The sequence below is a fragment of the Eleutherodactylus coqui genome, chromosome 3 (assembly GCF_035609145.1).
Source record: "Eleutherodactylus coqui strain aEleCoq1 chromosome 3, aEleCoq1.hap1, whole genome shotgun sequence".
In the NCBI taxonomy this organism is placed as follows: domain Eukaryota; kingdom Metazoa; phylum Chordata; class Amphibia; order Anura; family Eleutherodactylidae; genus Eleutherodactylus; species Eleutherodactylus coqui.
In genome coordinates, this window is record NC_089839.1 from 50077110 (window position 1) to 50105036 (window position 27927).

Sequence of the window (27927 nt, forward strand, 5' to 3'; positions counted from 1 at the left end):
TTCTGCAGTTCTGAAGGCCAAAGGAGGTTCAATATGCTACTAGATGGGGGTGTGTAATAAAATGGGCATTTAGTTTACACTGCAATGCCAAAAGAAATAGCAACAAGAGAGTAATTTTCCTTATAACTAGGCTTTTTATCAATGTTTAGTTCCACGAAATTGATGTAAGTTGTGCTTTGTGGTGTATAATTGTGTCCATAGGCGCACCATCAGGGGTCGCAGTGGTGACCGGGCCTCTGTGGTTAGGGGGCTCAGAGGCCGCCCTCCGCCATATATATATGCACATTCAGTGCATTATCGGCTGGTCGCACTTTCTGCAGCACTGCAGCGATCATGCGTCCAGTGCGACCAGCCGGAGAGGAAGCCGACACAGTGCAGAGGAGGAGGGAGGCAGCTACACAGCCCAGCAGGAACTGGAGCACAACGATGATTTCATCATGCTGCCCATGCCTTCTGCTGTACTGCGGCTGCATCTATTTGTCCTGCTGCTGTGCTCAGGAAGTAGTCTGGACCCCGGGGTATGTGCGTGTATATGTCTATGTGTCTGTCTGTCTGTCTGTCTCATCTATCTCATCTATCTCATCTATCTCATCCATCTCATCTATCCATCCATCTCATCTATCCATCCATCTCATCTATCCATCCATCTCATCTATCCATCCATCTCATCCATCCATCCATCTGATCCATCCATCTCATCCATCCATCTGATCCATCTCATCCATCCATCTCATCCATCCATCTCATCCATCCATCTCATCCATCCATCTCATCCATCTATCTATCTCATCCATCTATCTCATCCATCTATCTCATCCATCTATCTATCTAATCCATCTATCTATCTCATCCATCTATCTATCTCATCCATCTATCTATCTAATCCATCTATCTATCTATCTCATCCATCTATCCATCTCATCCATCTATCCATCCCATCCATCCATCTCATCCATCCATCTCATCCATCCATCTCATCCATTTATCTCATCCATCTATCTCATCCATCTATCTATCTAATCCATCTATCTATCTCATCCATCTATTTATCTCATCTCCCCGTACATACTCTATATAATTGACACACAATTAAAAAACGCATCAAAAACGCATGTGGTTTTTAACAGTGTATGCAGTTTCCTAAAAACATATGCAATTTCGAGCAGTGTTTTTGAATGCATGGCACAGCGCTTCTTAATGCACCCCATCATTGTAATGGGTGAGGAGGTGCGTTAAAAAACACGACAACACAAAAATAGACAGACAAAAGTGAAAAGTGTTACTCCATTAAAATCAATGGGAGTGTTGTACCGCTGGGTTAGTTCGGCGCTTGGGACACTGCGCTAATAGCGGTAAAAAGCGGTGTGTGTGACAGTGGCCTGTGGGGCTACAAACAAATTTTCATGTAGTGCAGGACATGCATCATATTTGGAAAGATTGCGCCAAGGAGCTAGATCATGTATGGAAATTCGTTTTTCAGCTGTATGCAGCACGATTTAGGTTTGGGTACGGGGAAGGGGTGAGCTTCGGGGAGGGGGCCTCGAGCTGAACTTTTGCACCGGGCCCAGAGCCTTTAGGTACGCCTTTTATTGTCTTCACCGCTCCATATGTATACATAAGGGTTAATATTACAGCATATTTAAAAAAATCTTGGTTTAACTAAGACTGATCACTCATCTCAGATCTACTTCAAGCACAAGAGCAATGTCACCGAAGAAAATATTTCTCTCAAAGCAGAGATTGCTGAAGCAGAGCTGATGAACATTTTAGCCATAACCGGCTGTTTATAATTAGCTAATTTAATTATGCTTTACTTGTATTTATGTGAAACGCGGCTTCCGAAAAGATTCATTAATTACCGAAATGCATGAAATTATCGTGTATTAAATATGATCTAAAACCTTAGACTGCTTTCATCTGCTTTAGATAATGATTTGCCATGGCAGATTTACTTAGCCACAGACGCTACACATTTTAGAAAATACCTGCAAAGAAGGAACACAACTAGAATTTAAAGGGTTCTATAAGACGCCATGGGCCCTACTAGACATTCTGATTGAAGCCTGTGCAGCTCTGATGTCGGAAGACGTCCGGCAGGGTATTCTTACTGAAGATTACCGGCCACTCTGTTGTCAGGGGCCTCTCCAGCATGTCCCACACCACAGTACTGCCTCTAGCCAGCAGATGACGCCATTGTATAATGGCAGAAAGAGAAAGCCCCCTAGGAAACCCTGAATCCAAAATTGGATTGCAAAGGGTTAAAGTCACAGTTGCCAGTTGCAGAGCTCAATTACCAACCACAGCCTAATCTCAGACCTTGATAGGGTCACCTCAGTTGAGGACTTGGTTGGGGTTGCAGAGATACGATTATTAAAGGGGTTGTCCCGCGCCGAAACAGAGTTTTTTTTTTTCAATAGCCCCCCCGTTCGGCGCGAGACAAACCCGATGCAGGGGTTTAAAAAAACAAAAACGGATAGTACTTACCCGAATCCCCGCGCTCCGGTGACTTCTTACTTACCTTGCGAAGATGGCCGCCGGGATCTTCACCCTCGGTGCACCGCAGGTCTTCTGTGCGGTCCATTGCCGATTCCAGCCTCCTGATTGGCTGGAATCGGCACACGTGACGGGGCGGAGCTATGAGGAGCAGCTCTCTGGCACGAGCGGCCCCATTCAGAAGGGAGAAGACCGGACTGCGCAAGCGCGTCTAATCGGGCGATTAGACGCTGAAAATTAGACGGCACCATGGAGACGAGGACGCTAGCAACGGAACAGGTAAGTGAATAACTTCTGTATGGCTCATAATTAATGCACAATGTACATTACAAAGTGCATTAATATGGCCATACAGAAGTGTATACCCCAACTTTGTTTCGCGGGACAACCCCTTTAAGCTTCTTTCCCACGAGCGTATATCGATGTCCGTTTTCATGGCCGCCGATATACGCTACGATAGTAGAAATAAAACTGGTGAACGGGCGCACAAATCAAACTTTTGTGTGCCCGTTCAGACGGCATGGCCCCAGTGCATATACGCCAAGACTACTATGCTGTTGCCCCTTTTCCCTCCCTCCCCCTCACAGGCTCACCTCTGTTCTCCTCCCTGCTTCTTCTTTGCAATGGGAGCGGGCAGGATGGGGGCGGAGCTAAGCGCCGACCCTTCCTGTCTCCTCCCATTGCTGGCTGCGGGAAGTGGCACCCATCCCTTGTCCACAGCCAGCAATGGGAGGAGGCGGGACGGGGAGATGCTTAGCTTCGCCCCTGTCCCGTCCCCTCCCATTGCAAAGAGTGAGCATGGAGGAGAGCAGAGGGAGGGAGTTTAGCAGCCACGCTACTAAACTCCCTCCCACCTCCAGCTGCTGTTATGGACTCCGATAGGAGCGCATACAGCGGCCAATGTATTAAGCCCTAAAAGATAGTTCCAGGATTATCTTTTGGGCCTGGCGTAAAAACGCCCGGCGCTATAATGGCCAGCCTTTTATGTCTCAGGAATATGGCCATGTGATCTGATGCATTGGAATCCAATTCATCAGATCACAGGGTATATCGGCTATCCGTGAAAACAGCTGGCCGATATACGCTTGTAGGAAAGAAGCCTTAGAAAGGGAAATTTTGTGAATTACCCCAAGTTTGATGGCTGCAATCCATCCACATTCCCTGGAAGGCTATGGATACCTTTTTGCATGAACAACCAATACACACATATCTTACTAAGTCTCTGCAGAAATAAAATGATACACTTATCTGTTTTTTTTGCATTGAGTTTTATTTTTCATTCATTTAGAAAGCCCCATACTTGGTTTACAGGCTCTCCTGCATTCAAATTTCTGGGTTGGGAGCCCCAATCCCCTTCATGGTAAGGGGCCTAGTTCTAAAAAGATCATTAGGCAGATCATTGAACTGTCCAAGCATATATATGTACATAGTTATAAGATCACCCCTTAAGCCATCTTTTTTTTCCAAACTGAATAAACCCATCATTAGGGGGTAATCTAATTACTATGTACAGATATATGCTTGGACAGTCGAAACGTTGGCATCAAGCCCTGGTGAAGCTTTAATAAAGATGGAATTCTTTTAACTCTATACATCAAGGTATTTTGCGGCTCCAACATATCATTTCTTGCTGGACTTTATAGGAGTCAGGGATCCAGACTCCTTTCATGAACTTGCAACACACACCGGAAGGAGCCTCCCTTATGTGATAAGGAACACACAACTGCTGTTGTGTTTGCATTATTTGGTTCTGCTTGGACAGTAGAGTGATCTGACTAATGATCTTTTTAGAACCAGGCCCCTAACCGTGACAAGGAGGCATCCTCTACATTAATTAGAAAGAAGGTCTCTCCATCATTGCATCATTATAGGCGGGATTCTTTACTGTAAAAGCATTGACACTACATAGCTCTCTGTCACAATATGTTGTGATGGTGGATTCATTGTACAAGTTCAAGATGGAGCTTCCTTAAAGTATATATTAGTACACATTCAAAGTAGGAAATTTCTGAAGATGGATTGTTGATATGATTCCCAAATTAAATTTCTAATATGGAGCCATTCTTAAATACCTCATAAGGATTTTGCCATCTTCTGGATCAGCATGGTAGGATTATTGGTTGGACTTTTAAGGACCTCTGTCTTTTTTCATCCTTATCAGCTACTGTATATTACATAGCTCTTGTGCCCGGCTCCTTCAGCAGTTTGTTTGTTTTAATTGGAACAAGGAACAAGTAGATACCAGCACACTTAGCATTGCTTATGTCTAAGGGAAACTAAAATCCAATCTGACTGATCCTTTTACGAATGTGGGGCAACATAGCCATCATGTTATTGGTAGATCCTTTAGAAATCAGCAGGAGACACCAACCACAATCTCATGTCTATGGTCAGTGGAAAATGCTCTGCCATACCTCATCGTGATGATGACAGAGTTGGCTCACAAGGTGTGAATTTTTGTTTTACAGTTATTTTACCAGTTGGAAGGAGATATGTGCCTGAAGATCATGGAGAATGGAAAACATAAGGACATTCACATTAAAGAAGGGGAGGTAAGGATATTAATGTAGTTCATACTCTTGTACCTGAGAGTTCCTGGTGCTACCTTTTACCTAATTTCCACTACAAAAGGTGACCCAGATGAAAAAGAGCACTTCTTTATATTCTATGGTTATGCAGAGCTCTGTATAAGAAAAATGGGGCTCTGACCACTATAATAAAATATTCACAATTATCCTATTACCGACTACCCATTCGTCTTTTGACGACGGCCGCTTAGGTGCTTTATTCTGATCCGCCGTATTTTAACGCCAGCTGCGTCGGAAGCTTGTCACAGGTCTCCTATGCCAGGGAGAGTGGGTGCTCGACTGTTGGATAACAAGCTAGCACATGTTCCAGCAGCGGGGATCAGAGAAACCTCTGGTCCCTGCTGTTTAACCTTTCACATGCCACGGTCAGTATGACCGCGGCATGTAAAAGACTAACAGAGGGAGGAGTCCTGATAGGTTGCTTAAACATGGCCTCTGGCTGAACTTCATAGGTTTTGTAATACAATGCTATACTGAAGTATAGTAGTCTATTAGAAGAATGATAAAATATATGGTGATATTCAAGTCCCCTAGTAAAACAAAAAAATTGGAAAAAATAAAAACGTTACCCCCCCCCCCCCCCACCTTTACTATGTGAAAAATTAATAAACGTGGAATTGCTGCATACGTAATGAGCCAGAGAAAAAAGTGCATTATTTAACCCATACGGGGCACACCATGAAAAAAAATTACAAAAAATATCGGCAGATTAACTATTTTCGCCATCTCGACTTACAAATAATGGAATAAAAAGTGATTTAAAATGTTGCCTGGATCACAAATGGTACCATTAAAATGTACAACTCATACCACGGTGAGCGCTAAAAAAAAACAAAAACATGCCAGAATAGTAGATTTTGTTAATCTAGTCTCTAGAAAGAAGTGCAATAAAAAGCAACCAAAATGTTTTATGTTCCCAAAAATTGGATTAATGAAGCCTCCATAGAGCTCCTTCAATGGAAAAATAAAAAAGGTGTGGCTCTTGGAATGTGACAACACAAAAGCAAAATCTTAAAAAAAAAAAAAAATTCATTGTGTACAAGAATTACAAAATATAAAAAAATTATATAAACTTGGTGTCACCAAAATAGTGTTGACCCAGAGAATGTTATTACATAATTATTTATTTTTCACATTGAACACTGAAAGGCCTCATTCAGATGACCGTGCGGTGTGCATGCACATAATGTATGCTTCAAAAAGAACCAATGGGTTCCTGTTGAAGCGTTCATATGACTGCCAGCTGAGCGCTGCCTCTGATTGGTCACAGTGCTCAGCCAATCAGAGGCAGATTTTTCAATCCCCAGAGCCAGCCAACACTTCTAGGTGAGTTAACTTTTTCTTTTTTTTTCTACAGCTAGGGATGATTTTCGGGGTGGGGCTTATATTTCAAGACCCCTCCCCCCCCCCCAAAAAAAAAAAAATCATTGCTGAGGGGGTTGCCTTCATCCTATTGCTTTCAATGGGGTGGCAGCAGCACCTGTCCCATTGAAAGCAATGGGATAGCATCGGGGTGCTCTGCCACAGCTGTGACAGCTGTGGCAGGGGATTCTTTTGTCCCCACCGCAGTCCCATCATCACCGATTACTGTGACCGTGCTGTCACAGTATTCAATGATCAGGGGACCTTTGTGGAGCAGATGCCCCAGTGAACAGACAAAAGTTTCATGCGTTTTCCGCATAAGTTAGGAGAACATTTTTTTTGTGCACATAGGCGTGCAAAAAATATACGCTCGTCTGAATTTTTCCCCCCAATCCCCTAGAATACGAATACAGTATATTATATGTACCCAAAAATTATGCCATCAAAAAATGCAACTTGCCTTGTAAAAAAAACAAGCCCCCAATTGGCTATGTCAATGGAAAAATGAAAAAGTTATGGCTCTAGAAATGCAACAATGAAAAAAACTGAAAAATTAGTTGGTCATTAAGGTGCAAAAAGGCTTTGTCACTAAGGGGTTAAGAGTCAACCGCCATTGGACTTGGATCCTTCATCACTAAATAATCCAAAGTAATTGCCAATACAAGCAGTACAATTTTCTATACATTACTGTGGTATAACAATACAACACTGTAATCATTATTCTACATTACATGCTGGAAAGTTCTTCCCTTCCACCAATACTGAAGGCAATTAACATTTAATCGCTCTTTAATTCTGCTTAATTAGAACAAATTTCCCTTGGTAAGATAATGCGTTCTATAATTATGTGACTTTGAAGATACTTTGAGACCGATACGTCCCTCAGCATTACAACTTTTGAAAAAAGTGAACTTGGATTCCAAAAAAGAAAATGTTTACAATGGCATGAATATACTTTCCTGAAGTTGTGTTGGATATTGTTTTGGTAATGGTTATGGTCTTAGTTTTCCTCTCCGTGAAATACTCTATGGCTCTGACCTGAAGGCAGAGTCTATAGTTGAAAGAAAAGGTAAATGAACCTTTGGAATGACCTGGATGTCTATATTGATTACCAATAGTAATTCATTTGGAAATCCAGATCATCCCAAAGAGTTCACTTACTTTTTTCTTGTAACTGTATTTATAACCCATCATATACTGTATAAGGGTGCATTCACACGACCGTGTGCGTATGGGTACATTGGTGTGCACAAAACCACGCACCCATGTACGTGCACAAACACGCGTGAATGCAGGTCCATGCAGCATCGCTTTCAATGGAGCCACGGCTACTGCAATAGGATGCCGGCACCCCTGCAGCCATGGCTTGCGTTAAAAAAATATATATATATACTCACCTCTATGCCGCTGCTGTGTAAATATTTCCTGCAGTGAGTAAAGAATCCCCTGCCATGGCTGTCATAGCTGTGACAGCTGTAGCAGAGGATTTCTTCATCTCCACGGGGAGTCCCCTTGTCACTGAACACTGTGACAGCACTGTCACAGTGTTCAGTAACAAGGGGACTCCACGCAAGGCTGAAGAATTTCCCTGCCACAGCTGTGACAGCTGGGGCAGAGGATTGTGATGTTCTCCTATTGCTTTTAATGGGACCGGCTCTTCTGCACTCCCATTGAAAGCAATGGGCTGCCGGCAAGCCCTGCAGGGATTTTCAGGGAAGGGCTTTAAATTTAAGCCCTTCCCTAAAAAATCATCCCTAGAATGTGTTAAAAATAAACATAAACTGACCTCTCCTCAGCTGCGGGGCTCAGGCGCTTCCAGCCTGTCTTTTCCCTGCACTGCTCTGAAGCTGTTCCAGCAGGCAGGGATTTAAAATCCTGCTGAAAGAGCTGTATCTGATTGGCTGAGCACTCACCCAATCACAGGCAGCACTCAGCCATTCATTGAATGACAGCTGAGTGCTGCCTATGATTGGTCACAGCACTCAGCCAATCACAGGCAGCACTCAGCCATTCATTGAATTCAATGAATAGTCAAGCAATGAAGATGCCTTGATCAAGCATCTTCTAAACCTGCTCCTCTCTTGCAAATAGTGATTATCCGTTACTGACTCCTGGCTTCCCTCCTGACTACGTTACCCACCTCATCCAATGTACTGAAAAAAAAGAGACTTCCCATTACCGATTTCTGGCTTTCCACCTGACTACTTTCTGGACCTGCTGCTACACCTGAGGCTCCACCTCAGTGCCTGAACTGCTACACTTTAAGAGGAGGATACGATACATAATGTTCTATACTGGTGCAGAATTTTATTCTGTAAAGTTTAAAGGCATATTCCTATCTTGGCTTTTCATAGCCAAGATAAGAAACCTCTGGTATAGTTACTGGCCACCTGCCCGGCGCCTACGGAAACAGCCGTGCCCTTCAGCCCAACATTGTATTGGTAGCTCTCATTTACTTCAATAACAGCTGTGGAAACAGTGCTGGGCTGATGCGCTTGGCTGTCTCTGACAGGTGGTTGGAAAAAGAGGGTCGGGTTTTCCCATCTCGAGCAGGTAAAGCCAAGATGGGAATACTTCTTTAAGTATACAAACCCTTCTATATGTTTTACTAAAGTTTATTTTGATAAAGTCTGAATGGGTCCATCTGCGTTTGTCACCGCCATCACGTACCATCCACCTGTTTCATCTGGCCAGCCATAGGATCTATCATAAGGTTAAGAGTTTTGTGACTGTTTAGTTAAAGATCCTGACATGGTATAGGATGTTCCTTGCAGGGATAATTGCAAATGAGGATAATAAAGGATCAATGTCTTCAAGACATCTGCAAGACATCTGACATGTCTTTTTTCACGCATCCGGCCTCTGTAATTACAGTAGAGAATAATAGTCATGTGTGAGGAATAACCGTGGATTACTATGCAGATAATTCTTTATTTTGGCGCTGTGTCTCCTACAATAACACATTCTGTCTGGGCAGATGTTTCTGCTTCCTGCTCGGATACCGCATTCTCCGCAAAGATTTGCACACACGGTGGGGCTTGTGTTTGAGAGGAGGCGATCAGATGCAGAATTAGATGGCTTGAGGTAAATGTTATTCTTACAATCATACCCTAAATGATAGTTTCACATGGCGATTACCAGTAACATGTTTGTATTTTATTAAGCAATGCAACTTTAATTCTGTGCTGTCTAGATCTTTTCCGTTTATGAATACAATGCTGAAATATTGGTATCTAACTTTACAGGGGGTGTTTAATCAAGACTATAGATGAGCAAGTATACTTGCTAAAGGCAATTACTCGAGCGAGCATTGCCTTTAGCGAGTATCTCCCCCGCTCGAGACGGAAGGTTCGGGTTTCGGCAGTGGGCACGGAGCTGCGAGGGAGAGCGGGGCGGAACAGAGGGGAGATCTCTCTCCCTCCCGCTCCCTCCTGCTGACAGCAGCTACTCACCGCTCCCCCGCGCCGTCACCCGCACCTTCTGTCTCGAGCGGGGGAGATACTCGCTAAAGGCAATGCTCGCTCGAGTAATTGCCTTTAGCGAGTATACTCGCTCATCTCTAATCAAGATCTCCCCTGTCGATATTATAGAGGGGTTCTGAGCCTAGGACTCCCTCCTCTATAAATCCAAATGGAAAACCACTCTATAAGAGCATCTACCATTCTGGAGCTGTCCATGTGTTACATGTTGGGTTGCTACCTTTGTCACCCAAAAAATTGGCAAAGGTAAAAGGGGGTCTTTTTCACATGTGCTGCTGCTTAACCCAATTCCTCCTATTCTGTATGTGCTTTTTTATTTGTCTTGCCCAGATGTAGGACTTTACATTTCTCCTTGTCAAATACCATTCTGTTAGTCGACTCCCACTGTTCCAGCTTGCCTAGATCTTTTTGTAACATGATAATATAATAGCTTTTCAATGGCTTGAGACAACTATGGCAACACGTTACAACAGTCTCTCTTCCCTAGTGTTAGCTATCCCTTCTAGCTTTGTGTCGTCAGCAAATTTAATCAGTTTCCCCACAATTCTATGATATAGATCATTTATAAAAATATTGAACAACACTGGGCCTAGGACAGAGCATTGTGGTACCCCACTTGAAACATTTTTCCAATTGGATGTGCAGCCATTTATGAGCACTTTTTGAGTGTACATACACCTAACTGTTGCCTTATCAATCCCATATTTGATCCTCTTTTTCAATAAGGATGGTATGACATACTTTGTCAAACACTTTATACAATAGCTACCGCATTTCCCTGGTCAACCCAGTCAGTGATTCTGTCATAGAAGGAAATTAGATTCGTCTGGCATGACTTGTTTGTTACAAACCCATGCTGGCTCTGGTTATTTACTCCATTCTCATCCAAGTACTTGCATTCATGCTGTTTAATAATTTGTTCAAAGATCTTTCCTGGTATAGAAGTCAGGCTCACAGGCCTATAGTTTCCCGGATCCACCTTCATCCCTTTTTTGAAGATGGGGACAACATTTGCCCTTCTCCAATCATCTGGGACTTTCCCTGGTCTCCTGGAATTTTCAAAGATTATGGCGAGTGCATCAGCAATCACCTCTGCTGCTTCCTTCAGCATACTAAAATGTAATTCATCTGGACCTGGAGACTTGAATTCATTTACGTTAGCTAAGTTTTCCCTCGCCATCTCTCTGCTTATAGATAGCCTGCATTCTTTTATTCCCCCAATAGCACAGGGAAGATCAGTTGATATTACATGTTGGACCTAATTACAAGTCTAATTACATAGACAGTCTTCCATCAGAATTGCTGCCTCATGAATGGACTTAGCTGTAATGTAACAAACCCTTTAAGGAATCTTTTTTAGGGAGATCTATTTGTTCCCTATATAAACTTGGTCTGTAAGCATAGGCTATAATTCATAGCAAAAGCCAATTGTGCCTCTGCTGCCTGTCATCATAGTGACCCTCGCTGTGCTTGGCTATTCCCTTCCGCGCCATAGACTCTGAATGGAGCAATAGGCCCATGCTTGAGCGTTGCTCTATTCAAACTCCTTCTATTTGTACTTTTGCAGCTCTAGTGGACTGCATGATAGGTGTCCCCTGTAGGAGTCCCAGTGTTGGACCCTACCAGTCTAGTGTTTACAGATGTAACAAAGTTTAACATGACTGTTATATTGTGTTGCCATAGTTGTCAAGCCATTGAAAAGCTATTATATTATCATGGCATAATAAAAAAATACAATTGAAAAGCCATTGAGCAGGTAAGTAAACTATGGCACAAAACTTTGCTACATCTGTATCACGTATCCATTAGATAGGTGAGAAATATTTCTGCCTGGAATATCTCTTTAAGCCTAAGGCTATTTGGCAAAACAACAATGCCCAAAAGTTGTAGCAGAATTGATAAGACATTGCTTGGATTACTTGAATGTTTTCCAATGACATGATAATGATTACAGTGCCACTTTCCTACTACCAGCATGTTAGTATGTGCCACCAATATACAGGGGCACATACATAAATCAGGGGGCGCCATACAAGTCAATGTCCACTGTAATTACATAACAGATCTTTATAGGTGTTGGAGCTCTATTAATACTGACATACTGCAAGTGCTGTTCCCATATTTCTTCCCTCTACAGTGTGCGACCACAGACTGCATGCCATGTTGAGGAATCCGGAGTATCCTGCCATAGAAGACCAAGTATAAAATAGAGCTTTAGGGTTAGGGTTGCCACCCGACCAGTAGCTCACTGTCCTGGCCGGTAATTAAGTTGAAAGGCCAGTATTTATTTTTTACCAGCCGTATTAATCGGCAGTAAAAAATTGCTGTCTGAGAGTACCTCCAACCGAGAAGCAACCCTACATTACCTAGCATTTAACTCGCTCACTTTCTTTCTCTCTAGCTCCCATTCATCTGGCGCTGCTTAACCTCTTCCCCCAGCATCTGCCATATGTACAGGGCATGCAGCAGCAGGCGTTGGAGGGAGAGATCAAGGGTCACAGCCTCTGGTTACAGTAGCTGCGGATGTACAGCAGCTACAGAGAGAGAAAGTGAGTAAGTGAAATACTTGATAATGTGTGGTTGCTGCCTGGCCAGAGGTTCAGGGTGAAGGGGGACCCTATTACTACTGGGGCCACTACTGGGGGCATTATTACTATTGGGACCACTACTGAGGGTGCTGTTAATATTGGAGCCACTGCTAAAGGCGCTGGCACATTTGGGGCCATTGCTGAGGGCACTGTTACTATTGGGACTACTGCTGAGTGGCTTGTTACTATTCAGACCACTACTGAGGGTGCTGTTGTTATTGGGACTACTGCTGAGTTCCCTGTTGCTGATGGCCCTGTTACTATTGAAGTCACTGCTGAGGGCCCTGTTAGCATTTGGTCCACTGCTTAGGGTCATGTTACTATTGGGACTACTGCTGAGGGCCCTGTTACTATTGGGACTACTGCTGAGGGCCATGTTACTATTGGGAATACTGCTGAAGGCCCTGTTACTGTTGGGAACACTGCTGAGGGCCATGTTACTATTGCGACCACTGCTGAGGGCCCTGCTACTATTGAGGTCACTGATGAGGGCCCTGTTTCTATTGGGACCACTGCTGAGGGCCCTGTTACTGTTGGGACCATTGCTGAAGGCCATGTTACTATTGGGACCATTGCTGAGGGCCCTGTTACTATTGAGACCACGCTGATGGCCCTGTTACAATTGGAACCACTGCTGAGGGCCCTGTTACTATTGGGACTACTGCTGCGGGCCCTATTACTATTGCAACCACTGCTGAGGGCCCTGTTGCTATTGAGGTCACTGATAAGGGCCCTGTTTCTATTGGGACCACTGCTGAGGGCCCTGTTACTGTTGGGACCACTGCTGAGGGCCCTGTTACTATTGAGGTCACTGATGAGGGCCCTGTTTCTATTGGGGCCATTGCTGGGAGCCCTGTTTGTATTGGGGCCACTGAGGAGGACACAATTAGCAGTTGCAGCCACTAGAATAATGGAGGTTAAAACATGCATGATGATAAACTAAGTCCATAACCATAACCCCAAACCACATCCCCTTTTACATTGTCTGGTTATTTTTTATGACAAAGGTGACAACTAGAGATGAGCGAGCGTACTCGGTTCGGGTGTTTTTGGACTCGAGCACCGCTTTTTCTGAGCAACTGACTACCCGTACGAAAAGATTTGGGGGGCGGCGTGGTGGAGCGGGGGGTAGCAGTGGGGAACAGGGGGGAGCTCTCCCCCCCCCCCCCCCACTCCCCTCTGCAACCCCCCGCTCACCCCCGGCGCCCCCCGAATCTTTTTGTCCGAGTAGTCAGTTACTTGGAAAAAGCGGTGCTCTAGTGCAAAAACACCCGAACCGAGTACGCTCGCTCATCTCTCGTGACAACCCATTTACATTGTCTGGTATTCTTTTATGACAAAGGTGACACCCCATTTACAGTGGGTTCACACATTGTTGGTTTGATGTGAATTTTGATGCATATGTTGATGTAAATCTGCAACAGTTTTCGCCCTTTTAGTTGCATTTAAGGCTGCATTCACACAGGGCGGATTTGCCACGGAAATTCCGCGCAGAATTTTGCCGCGGCAAATCTGCCTGCGGCTGCTAATCTCGGGATTAGCCAGCCATGTGGACGAGGTTTCTCAGAAATCTCGTCCGCACGGGACGGCTAATCCGCTGCGATAAGTCTGGCTGAAACCGCGGCTGCGGCGACCGCAGCCATGGTTTCAAAAGATGCAGCATGTCTATTTATTGTTTACTTCCGCTGCGGCCGCGCTCTCCTCTATGGGAGCGCCAGCCGCAGCGGAAGAGCGAGCGGCCAGTCCACTTCAAATCCGCCGCAGGTTTTTCCGCGGCGGTTCTCCCGTCGGAAATCTCGCGGTTTCGGCTGCGGCCAAACCGCGGGATTTCTGACGGCAATACGCCTAGTGTGAACCCAGCCTTATACTTGCATAAAGTAGATTAACCGTTAAACTGAAGGGGTGAAATCTGCTGCAGATCTGCGCCAAAATCTGTGACAAAATCTGCAGCAAATCAGCAATGTGTGAACACACCCCTGTAACAGCAGTTTGCGGATCATTTCCAAGTGGCATATTTCGACACTCCTCAAAGTTAGACAGCTGCAATATAGCCACGTTTTAGGTTTCACATACAATTCTGTCTAAATGAGGTTAAGTTACGGTTTCCTGTCCTGCTTTTTATTACCTCAAAAAATCCATTAGACTCCGCTTTTCTTTTGAAAGGTTTTACGTGGACAACTCGACCGAAGTTTTATACGAAAAGTGGTTTCACTGTAAAGATCTTGGAGTAGAGATCGCACCAATAATAAAAGAGTAAGTCTGCCATCTAATGTGCTTTATATGCTTTGTACTATGTGGTAGATGTGCTGTTTTCTTAGATGTTTTGGTTGCCCATGATATGTTAGTTTGTGTGAGGCCTTAGTCAGACGGGTGTTTTTTCGCGCGATTTGCGGATCGCATGACGGATGCGCATCCGCAAATCGCGTGACCGGTGCGCGCAAGTCGCCCGCAAATCACCCGAAAATCTGCTCCTAGCCGCGTTTCATTAGAAACGGGCCGGAGCTGTCCAGCGCATTGCATTCAATGGAGACGGCAATACAGCCGTCTCCATTGAAAGCAATGCGCTGCGGGCGAGCCCGGGATGAATTGTCGGTAAGGGCTTAAATATATAAGCCCTTACCTGCAATTCATCCTAAAATGTGTAAAAATAAAAAAAAATTGTATACTCACCTTCTGCCGGCAGCCGGAGCTCCGAGCGACCGTCCTGCAGTGGGTGTGAAGGGGGTGTGAGTCAGACCTGCCCCCTGATTGGCTCAACGCTGAGCCAATCAGAGGCATGCCTCACTCACACCCATTCATGAATTCATGAATGGATGTGAGTCAGACCTGCCCCTGATTGGCTCAGCGCTGAGAGGCAGCAGTCACTCACCCATTCATGAATTCATGAATGGGTGTGTGAGTGTTTTCAGCCTCTGATTGGTCAGGGCTGTGACCAATCAGAGGCAGATCATTCAGCAGGCGGGGATTTTAAAGCCCCGCTGGCTGAATAGTGCCGAGAAGCAGTTCAGGAGAACTGACAGCGGCCGCGGCTGGACTCCAGCTGCAGCGGAAAGGTGAGTATCCATTTTTTTTTATTGTAACACATTTTAGGATGAATTGCAGGGAAGGGATTATATATTTAACCCCTTCCCGACAATTCACCCCGCGCACGCCAGCAGCCCATTGCTTTCAATGGAGCGGCTGTATTGCCGCTCCATTGAATTCAATGGGCAAACATCATTCTTCTCTGTCACAGCTGTTACAGCTGTGGCAGAGAAGAATGATTTGTCTTCTATATGTTCTCAATGGGGTCGGCGCTGCTGCCGCCGGCCCCATTGAGCGCATATAGAGAAGAGAACAGGAATCGCAGATCGCAGATAGGTGTGATCTGCAATTTTTTGTTCTATAATTTATCGGACGAGCGCATAAAAAGCGCTCATGTGTCCGATACCATTGCAAAGCAATGGTTTTAAAAAATCGCCGGACGCATGCGCATGCGCAAATCGCGGCTAAAAACGCCCGTCTGACTAAGGCCTAAGGGTGAATTCATGCCTACGTTAGGGCTCACTTTAGGGTTTCCATCTCTGTTCTGTTTTTAGAGCAGAGAACCGGAAAAAAAAAAACAAGTAAAGTGATCCGTTTTTTTTTTCCCGCAATTGATTCACTGGGGTTTAAAAAAAAAAAAAAAAACGAAACACAAATGGAAAGGTTTCTGTTTGTTTCCATTCTTTTTAGGTTTACTTTTTTTGGACAGGAAAATAGTGCAGTATGCAGCGTTATTTTCCATCTGGCAAATGAAAACCTTAATGGAACGGAAGCAAAAAGAAACCCTCGTTAAAGACACCCATCTAGTAGCGCATTGGACCCCCTTTGGCCTTCATGACTACAGCATGATCATCATGGTATAGATACAACTAGGCGTTGAAATCATTTTGCCGAAATACTGGCCCATTTGGACAGGATCAATTCTTACCCTTGTCACAAATTATGTGGAGGTACTGACATGCTAACAGGAAGGGGTCATCCATTCATGCTGCTATTACCAAATTCTTACTTTCCCATCACCATGGTATAACAGGAATCTGGATTCATCTGACCAGTCAAAATTTTTCCACTGCTCAGTGGCACATGTTTTGCGCTCTTTTACCCACTGGAGTCTCACTTTTTTTGTTTATCTTAGACAGCAATGCCGCTGAAACTGGTCATGTGCTGTTATAGTCCATATGTGCTAAGGAGCGATGAGCTGTACATTCCAAAATGTTAGTTTAACCATCAGCATTGTATTCAATTACAATTTGCTTGACTGCTCATCAGAATGGATCTTGACATTCTCCTATGACTGTTTTAGTTGATGAGCTGTTTACATTTTTTACCACAAAAACAACCTGATTCCTAGATAAATTCAAGGGTCATCATCATTAAAGTAAAAAACTTATATCATATTATACCTTTAAAAACTTAACCTTTAATAAATGCAAATAAAAATGAAAAATATAGGGTGGGCCTACCTAATCAGAGTATCCGTCCTGAAAAGGGTGACCCTGATCAAGAACCTTTCCCTATATTTAGTCCACTTATCATAATTCACATGCATGAAGAAAATCTAACCCATACAATGTGTTTCCCTTTTATGTGACAACAGGTTCATCAGGGAGGAATCTCAAAATGACAGCTGTTCATCAAGGATACCGTGGACCACTGCCACCCAAGTAATAATTGTATCCCAATTCCTTTTAGTATATAAGTAGTGAAGTGTAGTTACATCATATGGCCACCCAGTTTTAGTATTGTGTCTGTACTTGTAGTCCACAGTATCTTAGATTGACTGTTGTCATTTTGAGCATTTTGAGATTTCTCCCCCATTAACCTGTTGCCACATACAGTGGAAATGTATCAGGTTGACTAGTCCACTAACCATAGTTCACATGAAGAAAACCTAAATACAGACTTGATTATAGTATTCATCTGTTATATGGCTGGATGAGATCAATTTTTTTCCTTTTTGCGAATTACGTGCAATGTATGTGCTCTATCTGGTAGTGGATGCAGTATACATATTTGAAATATAGTGTTTATTATGCGTTACATATTTTTTAGCTCCCTGTATTATTAGTGGGTTTTTATTTTGATACTTGCATTACAGTATTTAGAATAATTGGGCTTTATGTTAATCTAAATTTATATTTGAAAATTTTAAATTCAAATCTGACCAAGCTATACAGTGTAGCAACTATTCTCGCGACCCATCCCAATGACTCCCTTTTTAGTTTAGGGAATATTAGGGAAAGGTTCAGGATTATGTTTACCCATTTCAGGGTGGATACTCTGATTAGGTAGAGTAAACCACATGGGCAAATATTGAGCCCACTTAAAGTTGAACGAACATGCTCGTTTGAGTATTAGCATACTGGATGGTGCTCGTTACTCAAGCGAGTACCATGCCGAGTTCGATCCCTCCCATTTTGACCCCTCACCACATTACCACTTCCTGCTGTGACGTGCCAGCATCCGCACGTCCACAGCAGCATGTGGCTTGCTGGGAGAGAGAGAGGGAAGGAGAGGGAGGGAGAGGGAGAGAGAGAGGGAAGGAGAGGGAGGAAGAGGGAGGGAGAAGGAGGGAGAGGGAGAGAGAGGGAAGGAGGGGGAGGGAGAGGGAGGGAGACGGAGAGAGAGGGAGGGAGAAGGAGGGAGAGGGAGGGGGAGGGAGGAGTAGGGGAGGGAGGAGTAGGGGAGGGAGAGAGAGGGAGAGAAAGAGAGTGAATGAATGAATGAATGAATGAATATCTCGACACCGGGCGGGTCAAATACAAAAATGCTCGGGTCTCCCATTGACTTCAATGGGGTTTGTAACTCGAATAGAGCTCTCGAATATTACGAAAAACTCGACTCGAATAACGAGCACCCGAGCATTTTGGTACTCGCTCATCTCTAGTCCCTCTATATTTTTTTCCCTTTTATTTACATTTATAAAAGGTTAGGTTTTAAAGGTTTCATGTCACAAGGGTTTTTTCTTCATGTGGGTTTTGAGCGATTTACATGCATAGGATTCTTTTTCACTGGAGTTTTGCACTCGATCACACCATTTATACACTATTATTCAAGGAAACCCCACTACGTTGGCAATGTATGATTGAAGTCACTCAGTTTACTAGATTTTCACATCTAATATGGATTTACACTGAAAATGATCCTTGGAAAACTTTTCATGGGATTTTATGCTGCGCTCTGGAAACACATGTTTAAATTCCATACTGAGAAGCTCCATTCTTGAATGAGCAAGTGTCCTTGATAATGTGGGGATTCAGTGCACTTGCAAATGCCATTCTTCTCCTGAGACCACTCAGCAAATTTCACCAAAAAGGGGCAGAATATATGCAAAATTTAAAAGAGGCATTTCTGGTGGCATTTTCAGAGGGATTCCTGGTTAAGGCAGGAGCACGATTTCCAAGGGTTTGGGATTCAAATGTTGGTTAGTATAATCTCAACATCAGGCAATATTTCTCCCAAAAATTCAGATGCTCATATTTTGTTTATGCAAAAAAGTCGATAAAAAATTAAATGCATGGGGGGGTGGAGCCTGAGTGGGTAGATGCAAGACGTCTGAGCTCTAAGCTCCTGGCTCCTAACTAGCCTAGCTATTACTTGAGCAACACAAGATGGGGAAGCACAATCTGAAGGAGAAGAGCAGGGAGACCTTCCAGCTCCCACCATCATCAAAACAGCAGCCAGAGATGGATAAATTCTTTAAAAAGCAGAGGTAAACAGCTGCACCTCATGGTCTCAAGATGGTGCCAGCAGAGGAACTGATCAACTTCTCTTCTGAAGACTCTGAGGAGGACACTGCAGCACAGAGAGAAAAAAGTATAGTTTCTCATACAATATCAAGGGAATTTCTTAAAAAGACTCTGTCTTCTGCCTTAACCCCTATTGCTAATGATTCATCAGACATTAAAGCAGATTGGGGTAAAGGTAGATTCCCTTGAGCAATGCCAGCAATCACTAGCCAAATTCTGTGGCGCTCTAAAAGACCAAGTAATACTGCAACACTCTCAAATAAATCAGTCATTCCTACTCCTGGAGGATCAGGAGAATTGGAGCAGGAGGTGTAATGTAAGAATCAAAGGCTTACCTGAGGAGGGTGATCACTCCGTCCTGCTCACGAATGTGGGAGCCATTTTCACATATCTAGTGGGCCAACAGTGTGTTATGGAGATCCTTATTGAAAGGGCTCACAGAGTTCTAAGACCCCTGCCAGCCCCGTCTGACCCTAGAAGGGATGTGATTTGTGCCCTCCTGTGCACAGACACTGAATTGTTACTGACAAAATCACGAGAACAGGGTCCGGTCCAGTGGGAAGGGGAAAATATCCACATTTATCAGGACTTGGCTGCTACTACCCTGTTTCCGTGTAAATAAGACCGAACCCTGAAAATGGGCCCTACCCTTATTGTGGGGGATTTTTGGAGAGGCTAGAAATATAAGCCCTACTCCGAAAATAATGCCTAGTTGCATTACATTAAAAAAAGGAATACTTACCTAGCAGAATCGTTCTGGGTCTTCCTGCTGCTGTCTGGAGCTCCACCATGCATCCTGCAGTCCTCATTCACCCACAGAAGATCACTGCCTGGTTCACCTCCACAAAGCAATGGCTCTGATTGGCTAAGCAGTGCTCGAGAACCAATCAATGCAGCGCTTCATGAACTAATGTGATTGGTTCATCTAGCACTGCATTGATCATTTGAGCATTGGTCGAAGACTCAATCACAGCCATCGCGTTGTGGAGGCGGGATTTATGAATTGGCCAATCAATACTGCAGCTCAGCACGTTAGCGCTGCGGAGAGCAGCGGGAGGGACCTGGACCGAGCCTGCTAGGTAAATCTAAGACACCACTGAAAATAAGACCTAGTGCCTCTTTTGGGACAAAAATGAATATACGAAAGGGTCTTATTTTAGGGAAAACACGGTACTTTATTTAAGAACAAGCTCCTAAAACCGATCACAAGTTGAGAGAGATGAATATCCCCTATAGGTGAGCATTCCCTTTTTGGCCTCAGCTTCACAAACAATGGCAAAAGAGTCAACCTCAGAAAACTGAGGTTTACTGGGAAACACTGGACATCCACCCACTTAAAGTGTACTCTTGGCTGTGGATTTCAGAAGTGGAGGAATGGCCAAACTTACCTTCATCTTCCTCCTGGACCCAGGTCCAGAAGAACAAGTCACCTAAGTCCAAGAAACATGCAGGACTATTAGCAGACATGTAAATAGGATGTTCAATTGTCAGAACTATGTGGTGCTTGACATCAGAGAGTGTTTTTTACATCTCAGATCTGTTCTGTTTCCTATGGGACTAAGAAGCTGTATGCATCAAAGTCATTGTTTGGGACTCACTAATTACATTTCTCTTGATACTCATCTTTTGAGTAACCATTCCGTATTTCTCCAGCTATATGTTTTTTTCTTTTATGCAAAAGGCAAATTGCTCAATTTTTATTTGAATACGTTTAAATTATGGCTGTAGGAGTTCTTCCAATCAGGAATTCCATTTTTCTTTCCTTTCTCCTCCCCTCCACTTGTCTCACATTCATTGCTCTTTCCCCTTCTGTCCTCCCCTGTACTCCCCCCCATCCACCCTTCACTTCCCTTCATTATTTTTGTTTTTCTAATATTTTGCAGATTGTTTTCAGACAATACACGTAAAAAAAAAATCATGTCCTAAACCTGAGCCACGTTAGGTACAACAGGGGGTTCCATGCTACATATGAGGGCTTGTCATCTTTGGGCATAAGCATCGGCTTCAAGAGAAATACTCCCTTTGTATGTAAGAATTCTGTAATTGACCAGGACGGTCGATATATACTTTTGAAAGGACAACTTTGTAATTTAAGTGTGCTCAACAAAGGTACCATCCTATGGCTGAAATATATACTGGGGGAAAGTTGCAGCATATAGAGAAGGAACCCTATTTGAAGGAGGAGACATGAACACTGTCCTTAACCCTTTAATGGATTCCTCCAGAACTACTAGGCATGACACGCCATTCAGGGCCTTGAAAAGTTTACACCAAGTCCTGACAGATCTCGACTTAGTGGAATCTGGCGTACACTGCATGCGAACAATCTAGATTTTACCCCTTTTTCTTAGGTGTGCCAAAACCTACCAGAGAATCGACTACATTTTTGTAAGTGATAATAATATTCAGAATGTGGTCGACTCTTCCATAGGAAATATCTCAGATCACGCATCGGTGTACCTCAAGAAGTCTTTACCTGAACTGTTAGAGAATGAATGGACATGGAAATTAAACAAGACTCTTATAGATATCCAAGATACCTTTGACAAATTAAGCAAGAAGATAAACCTTTAAATAAAAAATAACCAAGATCCATCAGTAAGTAGCACAGCGATTTGGAGGGCCCATAAAGCATATATGTGAGGGGAATTCATCTCTCTGGGAGCACATAAGAAAGAACCCCGTATGGCCCAAATCTCAGGTATTCTCTCGAAAATAGCTTCTTTAGAGAAAACATAAGAAATCACTAGCTGCAGAGGCACAAATCCAACTAGCAGACCCAAGAAATGAATTAAAAAACGTATTAAACTACCAAACTGCCAAAGCCTTGCTCCGTTGTAGATATGAATATTATGCTCACAGAGATGGATGTGGCCTTACACCGCCAAGCAATTCAGCTGCATCTTCATACAGAACTGATATGGCCACATATAGGTTAACCATATAAGCAATTAGCAGAAGAGATTATGAAGAACTTGGCACGTGCTTGGAGGTATCCATATAGGTGATGTCCTCAGAGAGAAACTATACCTCCTTTCCAGTCTCTACAAGAATACTTACCATCTATTAAGCTTTCGGTGTTACATTTTAAATCGAACAGTCTCTCATTTCTGAAAGCTTACAAGGTTTCCAGCCACCTGACATGGTATGAGACTGTTCTTTTTTCAAAATCGCGACTCCAAAAAATAGTTTCGATCTTTTATGCCAAATTGTTATCAGAATGGGCTCCTAAGAAACCATGTTATATGGGAAAAGAGAGCTTGATAGGGAACTCTCCACATCCGAAACAAACCAAATCTGGACCAGATCACACAGTTTCTCAAGATGTGTGACCTTTCAAGAAAACACATACAAAATAATCACTAGTTGGTTGAGAACACCCCACACAATAGCAAAAAATGCACCAGGACATCTCAGATAATTATTGGCCGTGTGGACAAGGAAAAGGAACAATGCTCTATATATAAATAAATAAAATAAATCTTGGTATTTGTATAGCACCAACTTATTCCGCAGCGCTTTCAGGTCATTTTTATTTATTACCCCCCACCAAGCTGGGTACTTCCGACCTCGGAAGGATGGAAGGCCGAGTCAACCTTGAGACGGCTACCTGAATCATGGAGGGATTGAACTTGCAACCTTCAGGTCGTGAGTGAGAGCTTAGGGCTGCATTTCTGCTGCCCTAACACTCTGCACCACACGAGTTGCCCCACTATTAAGGAATTCTGGGCTCAGATTGAATTCAAGGTGAATGATATATGTAACACAAATGAGATATTAAAGACGAATTTGACTCTCACCCCCGAGATAGTCCTTGTGAACGTGTCTGAGTTGGGCAAGAAGCACCTGCATGCGCTCCTCATTAGTGCCTCAAAGCTACTGATACCCATGAAATGGTTAAATAAAGATACACTCACAACATCAGAGTGTCTCAGATTTGTCGCCTAGAAGAACTGTCCAGCTGGGAAACGTGGTCTCGTGATGCTTTTCTTAAATCATGGTCACCTTGATGACGTGGAAGCATGCAATTCCTTCGGGGTCTGAGGTTTGCAAAGGGGAAGCCACACATGGCACAGAGTATAGCAAATAAGATGTAAAATCAGCTATGATCATTATTCTTCTTAATTTTTTTTTTTCCCTGCAAACATCTGTGACGGATGTTTTTTGTTATGTTATGTAACACACTTTTCTGTTAATAAGGGAGATGGAATAACACCTCCACAGCGCCACCTATTGGAAGGCAGCATTCCTTCAAGCCAAAGTTAGACTCTTTATACAAGCTTTGTAACGATGACTGCGAATTCAAAGCAAAGCCAAAGAGTCTAATTTTGGATTGAAGGAATGCTGCCTTCCAATAGATGGCACTGTGGAGGTGTTATTCCATCTCCCTTATTTGCATATTACCCAGAGGAGCATGAATGGCCTTTTGAGTCTCCTCACTCACTGTCGAGGTGCTCTCCCTAAGGAGAAAAGATAGCTTTTCTGTTATGTAAATCTTTGTTGGTCTCTAAAAAAACGAGATTTGATTAAAAAAAAATGAAATGCATTAGAAATTATAGTTCTCACTGAACGAAGGGTTCGATAAGGGTGCCAACCCCCCAAAACACATATGCTGGGCAAGATCAAGGGCCACTATGATTCCACCAATCTTGATTAGCCTGACAGATGTAATTTTTGAGACAATCGATAAATCATTAATTCTTATATTTATACAAACCACACAGACAGTTTAATCTACCAACCGTAACTGTATAACCCCTCTTTGATCAGTTCTATACTTTTAACTCTGTTATATCACTTTTTAATTACAAATTGCACTTGTACTGAACTTATGAAAGTTTTTTTGAATGTAGTACCCCCCTTTTACCTGCAGGTGTCGCTAATTCTACAACTTTCTTTTTAAGAAGCTCTCTATCCGTTCACAAGACAAATCTGTTATTCACAATGCAGTCAGTTTCTTCTATCAATATAACTATAAACAATGTAATTACTACATAAAATACTAATAATATATCTTTTTTAATGTTTTCCATTTTAGATTTCACAACTCAAAACAATATAAAACGGGAAAACCTGATCCAGGTAATAATGGTGTATGACAGATTGAAGGCCTTATTGAAGGCTGTACAGCTCCGATATTAGAAGACGTCCAGCAGGGTATTACTTACTGTATATTACTGGCTGCTCTGTTGTCGGGGGCCTTTCCAGCATGTCTAATACTGCAGTAATGGCTCTAGCCAGCAGATGGCGCCATTGTGTAATGGCAGAAAGAGAAAGCCCCCTAGGAAACCCTGAATCCAAAATTGGATTGCAAAGGGTTAAGAACTATCGAGCTGAGGATTCAGCTTGAACTGTTCGCCGTCCACGGCTTGGTCTTCCACATTTTGGGGACATGGCAACAGTCAATTAGTGTATATTACATGTCGGTATATTACACCACTTAGTATAATATATGTTACTGTGGAACCTCCAGTATATTCAATATATCCTGCGGTAATATCTTGTATCTCTGGTATACTCTACAGATTGGATCTACTAAAGAGAGAGAATACAGTCACAGAGAATGTAGCAGGACTAAGCCTATACCTGTATGTAGCAGAGCTGAGTGTGTATACCTACGTGTAACAGAACTGAGTGTATATAGCTGCATGTAGCAGAGCTGAGTGCATTTACCTGCATGTAGCAGAGCTCAGTGCATGTAGCTGCACGTAGCAGAGCTCAGTGCATATAGCTACACGTAGCAGAGCTGAGGGTATTCACCTGCGTGTACAAGAGCCAGGTGTATATGCCTGCACGTAGAAGAGATGAGTGTATATCTACTCATATCAGAGCGGAGTGTGTCTAGCTGCGCGTAGCAGAGCAGAGAGTGTCTAGCTGCGCACAGCAGAGCGGTGTGTGTCTTGTTGCATGTAGCAGAGCGTAGCTGCACGTAGCAGATCGGAGTGTGTCTAGCTGCATGTAGAAGAGTGTGTAGTGTAGTAGAGCTCTCCCCTCTCTCTCCCCCACCCCTGTTCTTGCTTACCAAGGTTTCACTCTCACTAGCAGAGCTGCCAATACACTTATCTATAGGTAGTTTGTCTCTCTCTGTCCTCTCGTCAGCAATGCTTGTGCGCTGCACTGCTCATCCTTAGCACCGCTTACCGCTCGTCCTCTACACTGCTCACTGCTCGTCCTCTGCACCGCTTACCACTCATCCCCAAAATGCTCACTGCTTGTCCTCTGCACCACTCATTCTCTGTATCACTCACCGCTCATCCTCTGTACTGCTCATTCTCTGCACCGCTCACTGCTCTCCCTTTGCACTGCTCAGCATTCTCCCTCTGCACCGCTCACCGCTCTCCCCCTGCACCGCTCACCACTCGCCCTTTGCACCGCTCAATGGTCATTCTCTATATCACTCACCACTCGTCTTCTGTACCACTCATTCTCTGTACCGCTCATCGCTCACTCTCTTCCTTGCTCACCGCTCGCCCTCTACACCGCTCACCACTCATTCTCTGCACCACTCATTCTCTGCACCACTCAAAGCTCGCCCTCTGCACCACTCACCACTCATTCTCTGCACCACTCACCGCTCACCCTCTGCACCACTCACCACTCATTCTCTGCACCACTCACCACTCATTCTCTGCACCACTCACCACTCATTCTCTGCACCACTCACCGCTCGTCCTCTGTACCACTTGCACAGCTTAGCAACGGTTCACTCTCCCTAGCGGCGTGTGCCCATAGACTTAACATTGGAACTTTGAGCTGCCTCACAGGTCACTCGATGTACCAAAGTCACATTTTATGATTTTACGGCAGTGGTGAGGCTGTCACTAATCTAATGACACCTAAATCATCCACCTAAGGTCATGGAAATGACTCAAAGTGTGGTGCAAGAAAAAGCCTATAGGCTTATTTATGGGCCAGTATGAAAAGTTTCTCTTAACCTGATGGTTATAGCAGAAGCCTGGCGGGCAATAACCGCTGGACTCCTGCTGTTGAGTAGCTGTACCGATGGGATCCCATGATGTACATAAGTACAAGGGATTAATGACTTGACTTTAAGAATGCTATGCTTCCCAACAGTCCTGCTTATTGTGAGACTGTCTCACAAAACGGACATCAAAAGGGGTGTGGTTTATGCAAATGTGAATTAAAAGAGGTTATTTCAAGACATCCCTCTGCAGAGGGAGAGAGAAGAATAGATGACCCGTGATTTGGGATAGCAAAGTGAGGCCTTAGTCAGACGGGCGTTTTTTGCCGCGATTTGCGGATCGCATGACGGATGCACATCCGCAAATTGCGTGACCGGTGCGCGCAAGTCGCCCGCAAATCGCCCGAAAATCTGCTCCTAGCCGCGTTTCATTAGAAACGGGCCGGAGCTGTCCAGCGCATTGCATTCAATGGAGACGGCAATACAGCCGTCTCCATTGAAAGCAATGCGCTGCGGGCGAGCCCGGGATGAATTGTCGGTAAGGGCTTAAATATATAAGCCCTTACCTGCAATTCATCCTAAAATGTGTTAAAATAAAAAAAAAATTGTATACTCACCTTCTGCCTGCAGCCGGAGCTCCGGGCAGCCGTCCTGCAGTGGGTGTGAAGGGGGTGTGAGTCAGACCTGCCCCCTGATTGGCTCAGCGCTGAGCCAATCAGAGGCATGCCTCACTCACACCCATTCATGAATTCATGAATGGATGTGAGTCAGACCTGCCCCTGATTGGCTCAGCGCTGAGAGGCAGCAGTCACTCACCCATTCATGAATTCATGAATGGGTGTGTGAGTGAAACCGGCCTCTGATTGGTCAGGCTGTGACCAATCAGAGCAGATCATTCAGCAGGCGGGGATTTTAAAGCCCCGCCGGCTGAATAGTGCCGAGAAGCAGTTCAGGAGAACTGACAGCGGCCGCGGCTGGACTCCGGCTGCAGCGGAAAGGTGAGTATACAATTTTTTTGTATTTTAACACATTTTAGCATGAATTGCAGGGAAGGGTTTATATATTTAACCCCTTCCCGACAATTAACCCCGCGCACGCCGGCAGCCCATTGCTTTCAATGGAGCGGCTGTATTGCCGCTCCATTGAATTCAATGGGCAAACATCGTTCTTCTCTGCCACAGCTGTTACAGCTGTGGCAGAGAAGAATGATTTGTCTTCTATATGTTCTCAATGGGGTCGGCGCTGCTGCCGCCAGCCCCATTGAGCGCATATACAGAAGCGAACAGGAATTGCAGATCGCAGATAGGTGCGATCTGCGATTTTTTGTTCTATAATTTTTCGGACGAGCGCATAAAAAGCGCTCATGTGTCCGATACCATTGCGAAGCAATGGTTTTAAAAAATCGCCGGACGCATGTGCATGCGCAAATCGCGGCAAAAAACGCCCGTCTGACTAAGCCCTGATACTGTAATACTGTGGACAGAACTGACAAATGTGCGTTCAGTGTAAAAATCAGCCAGGAACAGGCAGTAAGATGTGTCTTAAATGTAATGCATGGCCACGGAGTGTGCTTGGCTTACATATTAGGATGTAAGATTATATTAGGTCACTTAATCAGTGCAACATTAGCAGAGCAGAAAATGAAAAATGCTGGTGATTGGAAGCTGCATTATTAGTTTTACCTTTGCTGAGCGATGATTACCATAAAGTTATTCCAATCTA

At 44.0% G+C, this 27927-nt stretch overlaps 1 protein-coding gene across 1 annotated transcript in view; it reads left to right on the plus strand.

The window, feature by feature from the left end:
* Positions 1 to 27927, plus strand: part of HAAO (3-hydroxyanthranilate 3,4-dioxygenase) — a 47701-nt gene that overhangs the window by 12419 nt on the left and 7355 nt on the right. Inside the window, exons 4-7 of the mRNA XM_066594501.1 lie at positions 4962 to 5045; positions 9421 to 9527; positions 14674 to 14763; positions 24322 to 24365. Coding sequence (XP_066450598.1) covers positions 4962 to 5045; positions 9421 to 9527; positions 14674 to 14763; positions 24322 to 24365 — 325 coding nt within the window. The remainder of the gene's footprint in view (positions 1 to 4961; positions 5046 to 9420; positions 9528 to 14673; positions 14764 to 24321; positions 24366 to 27927) is intronic.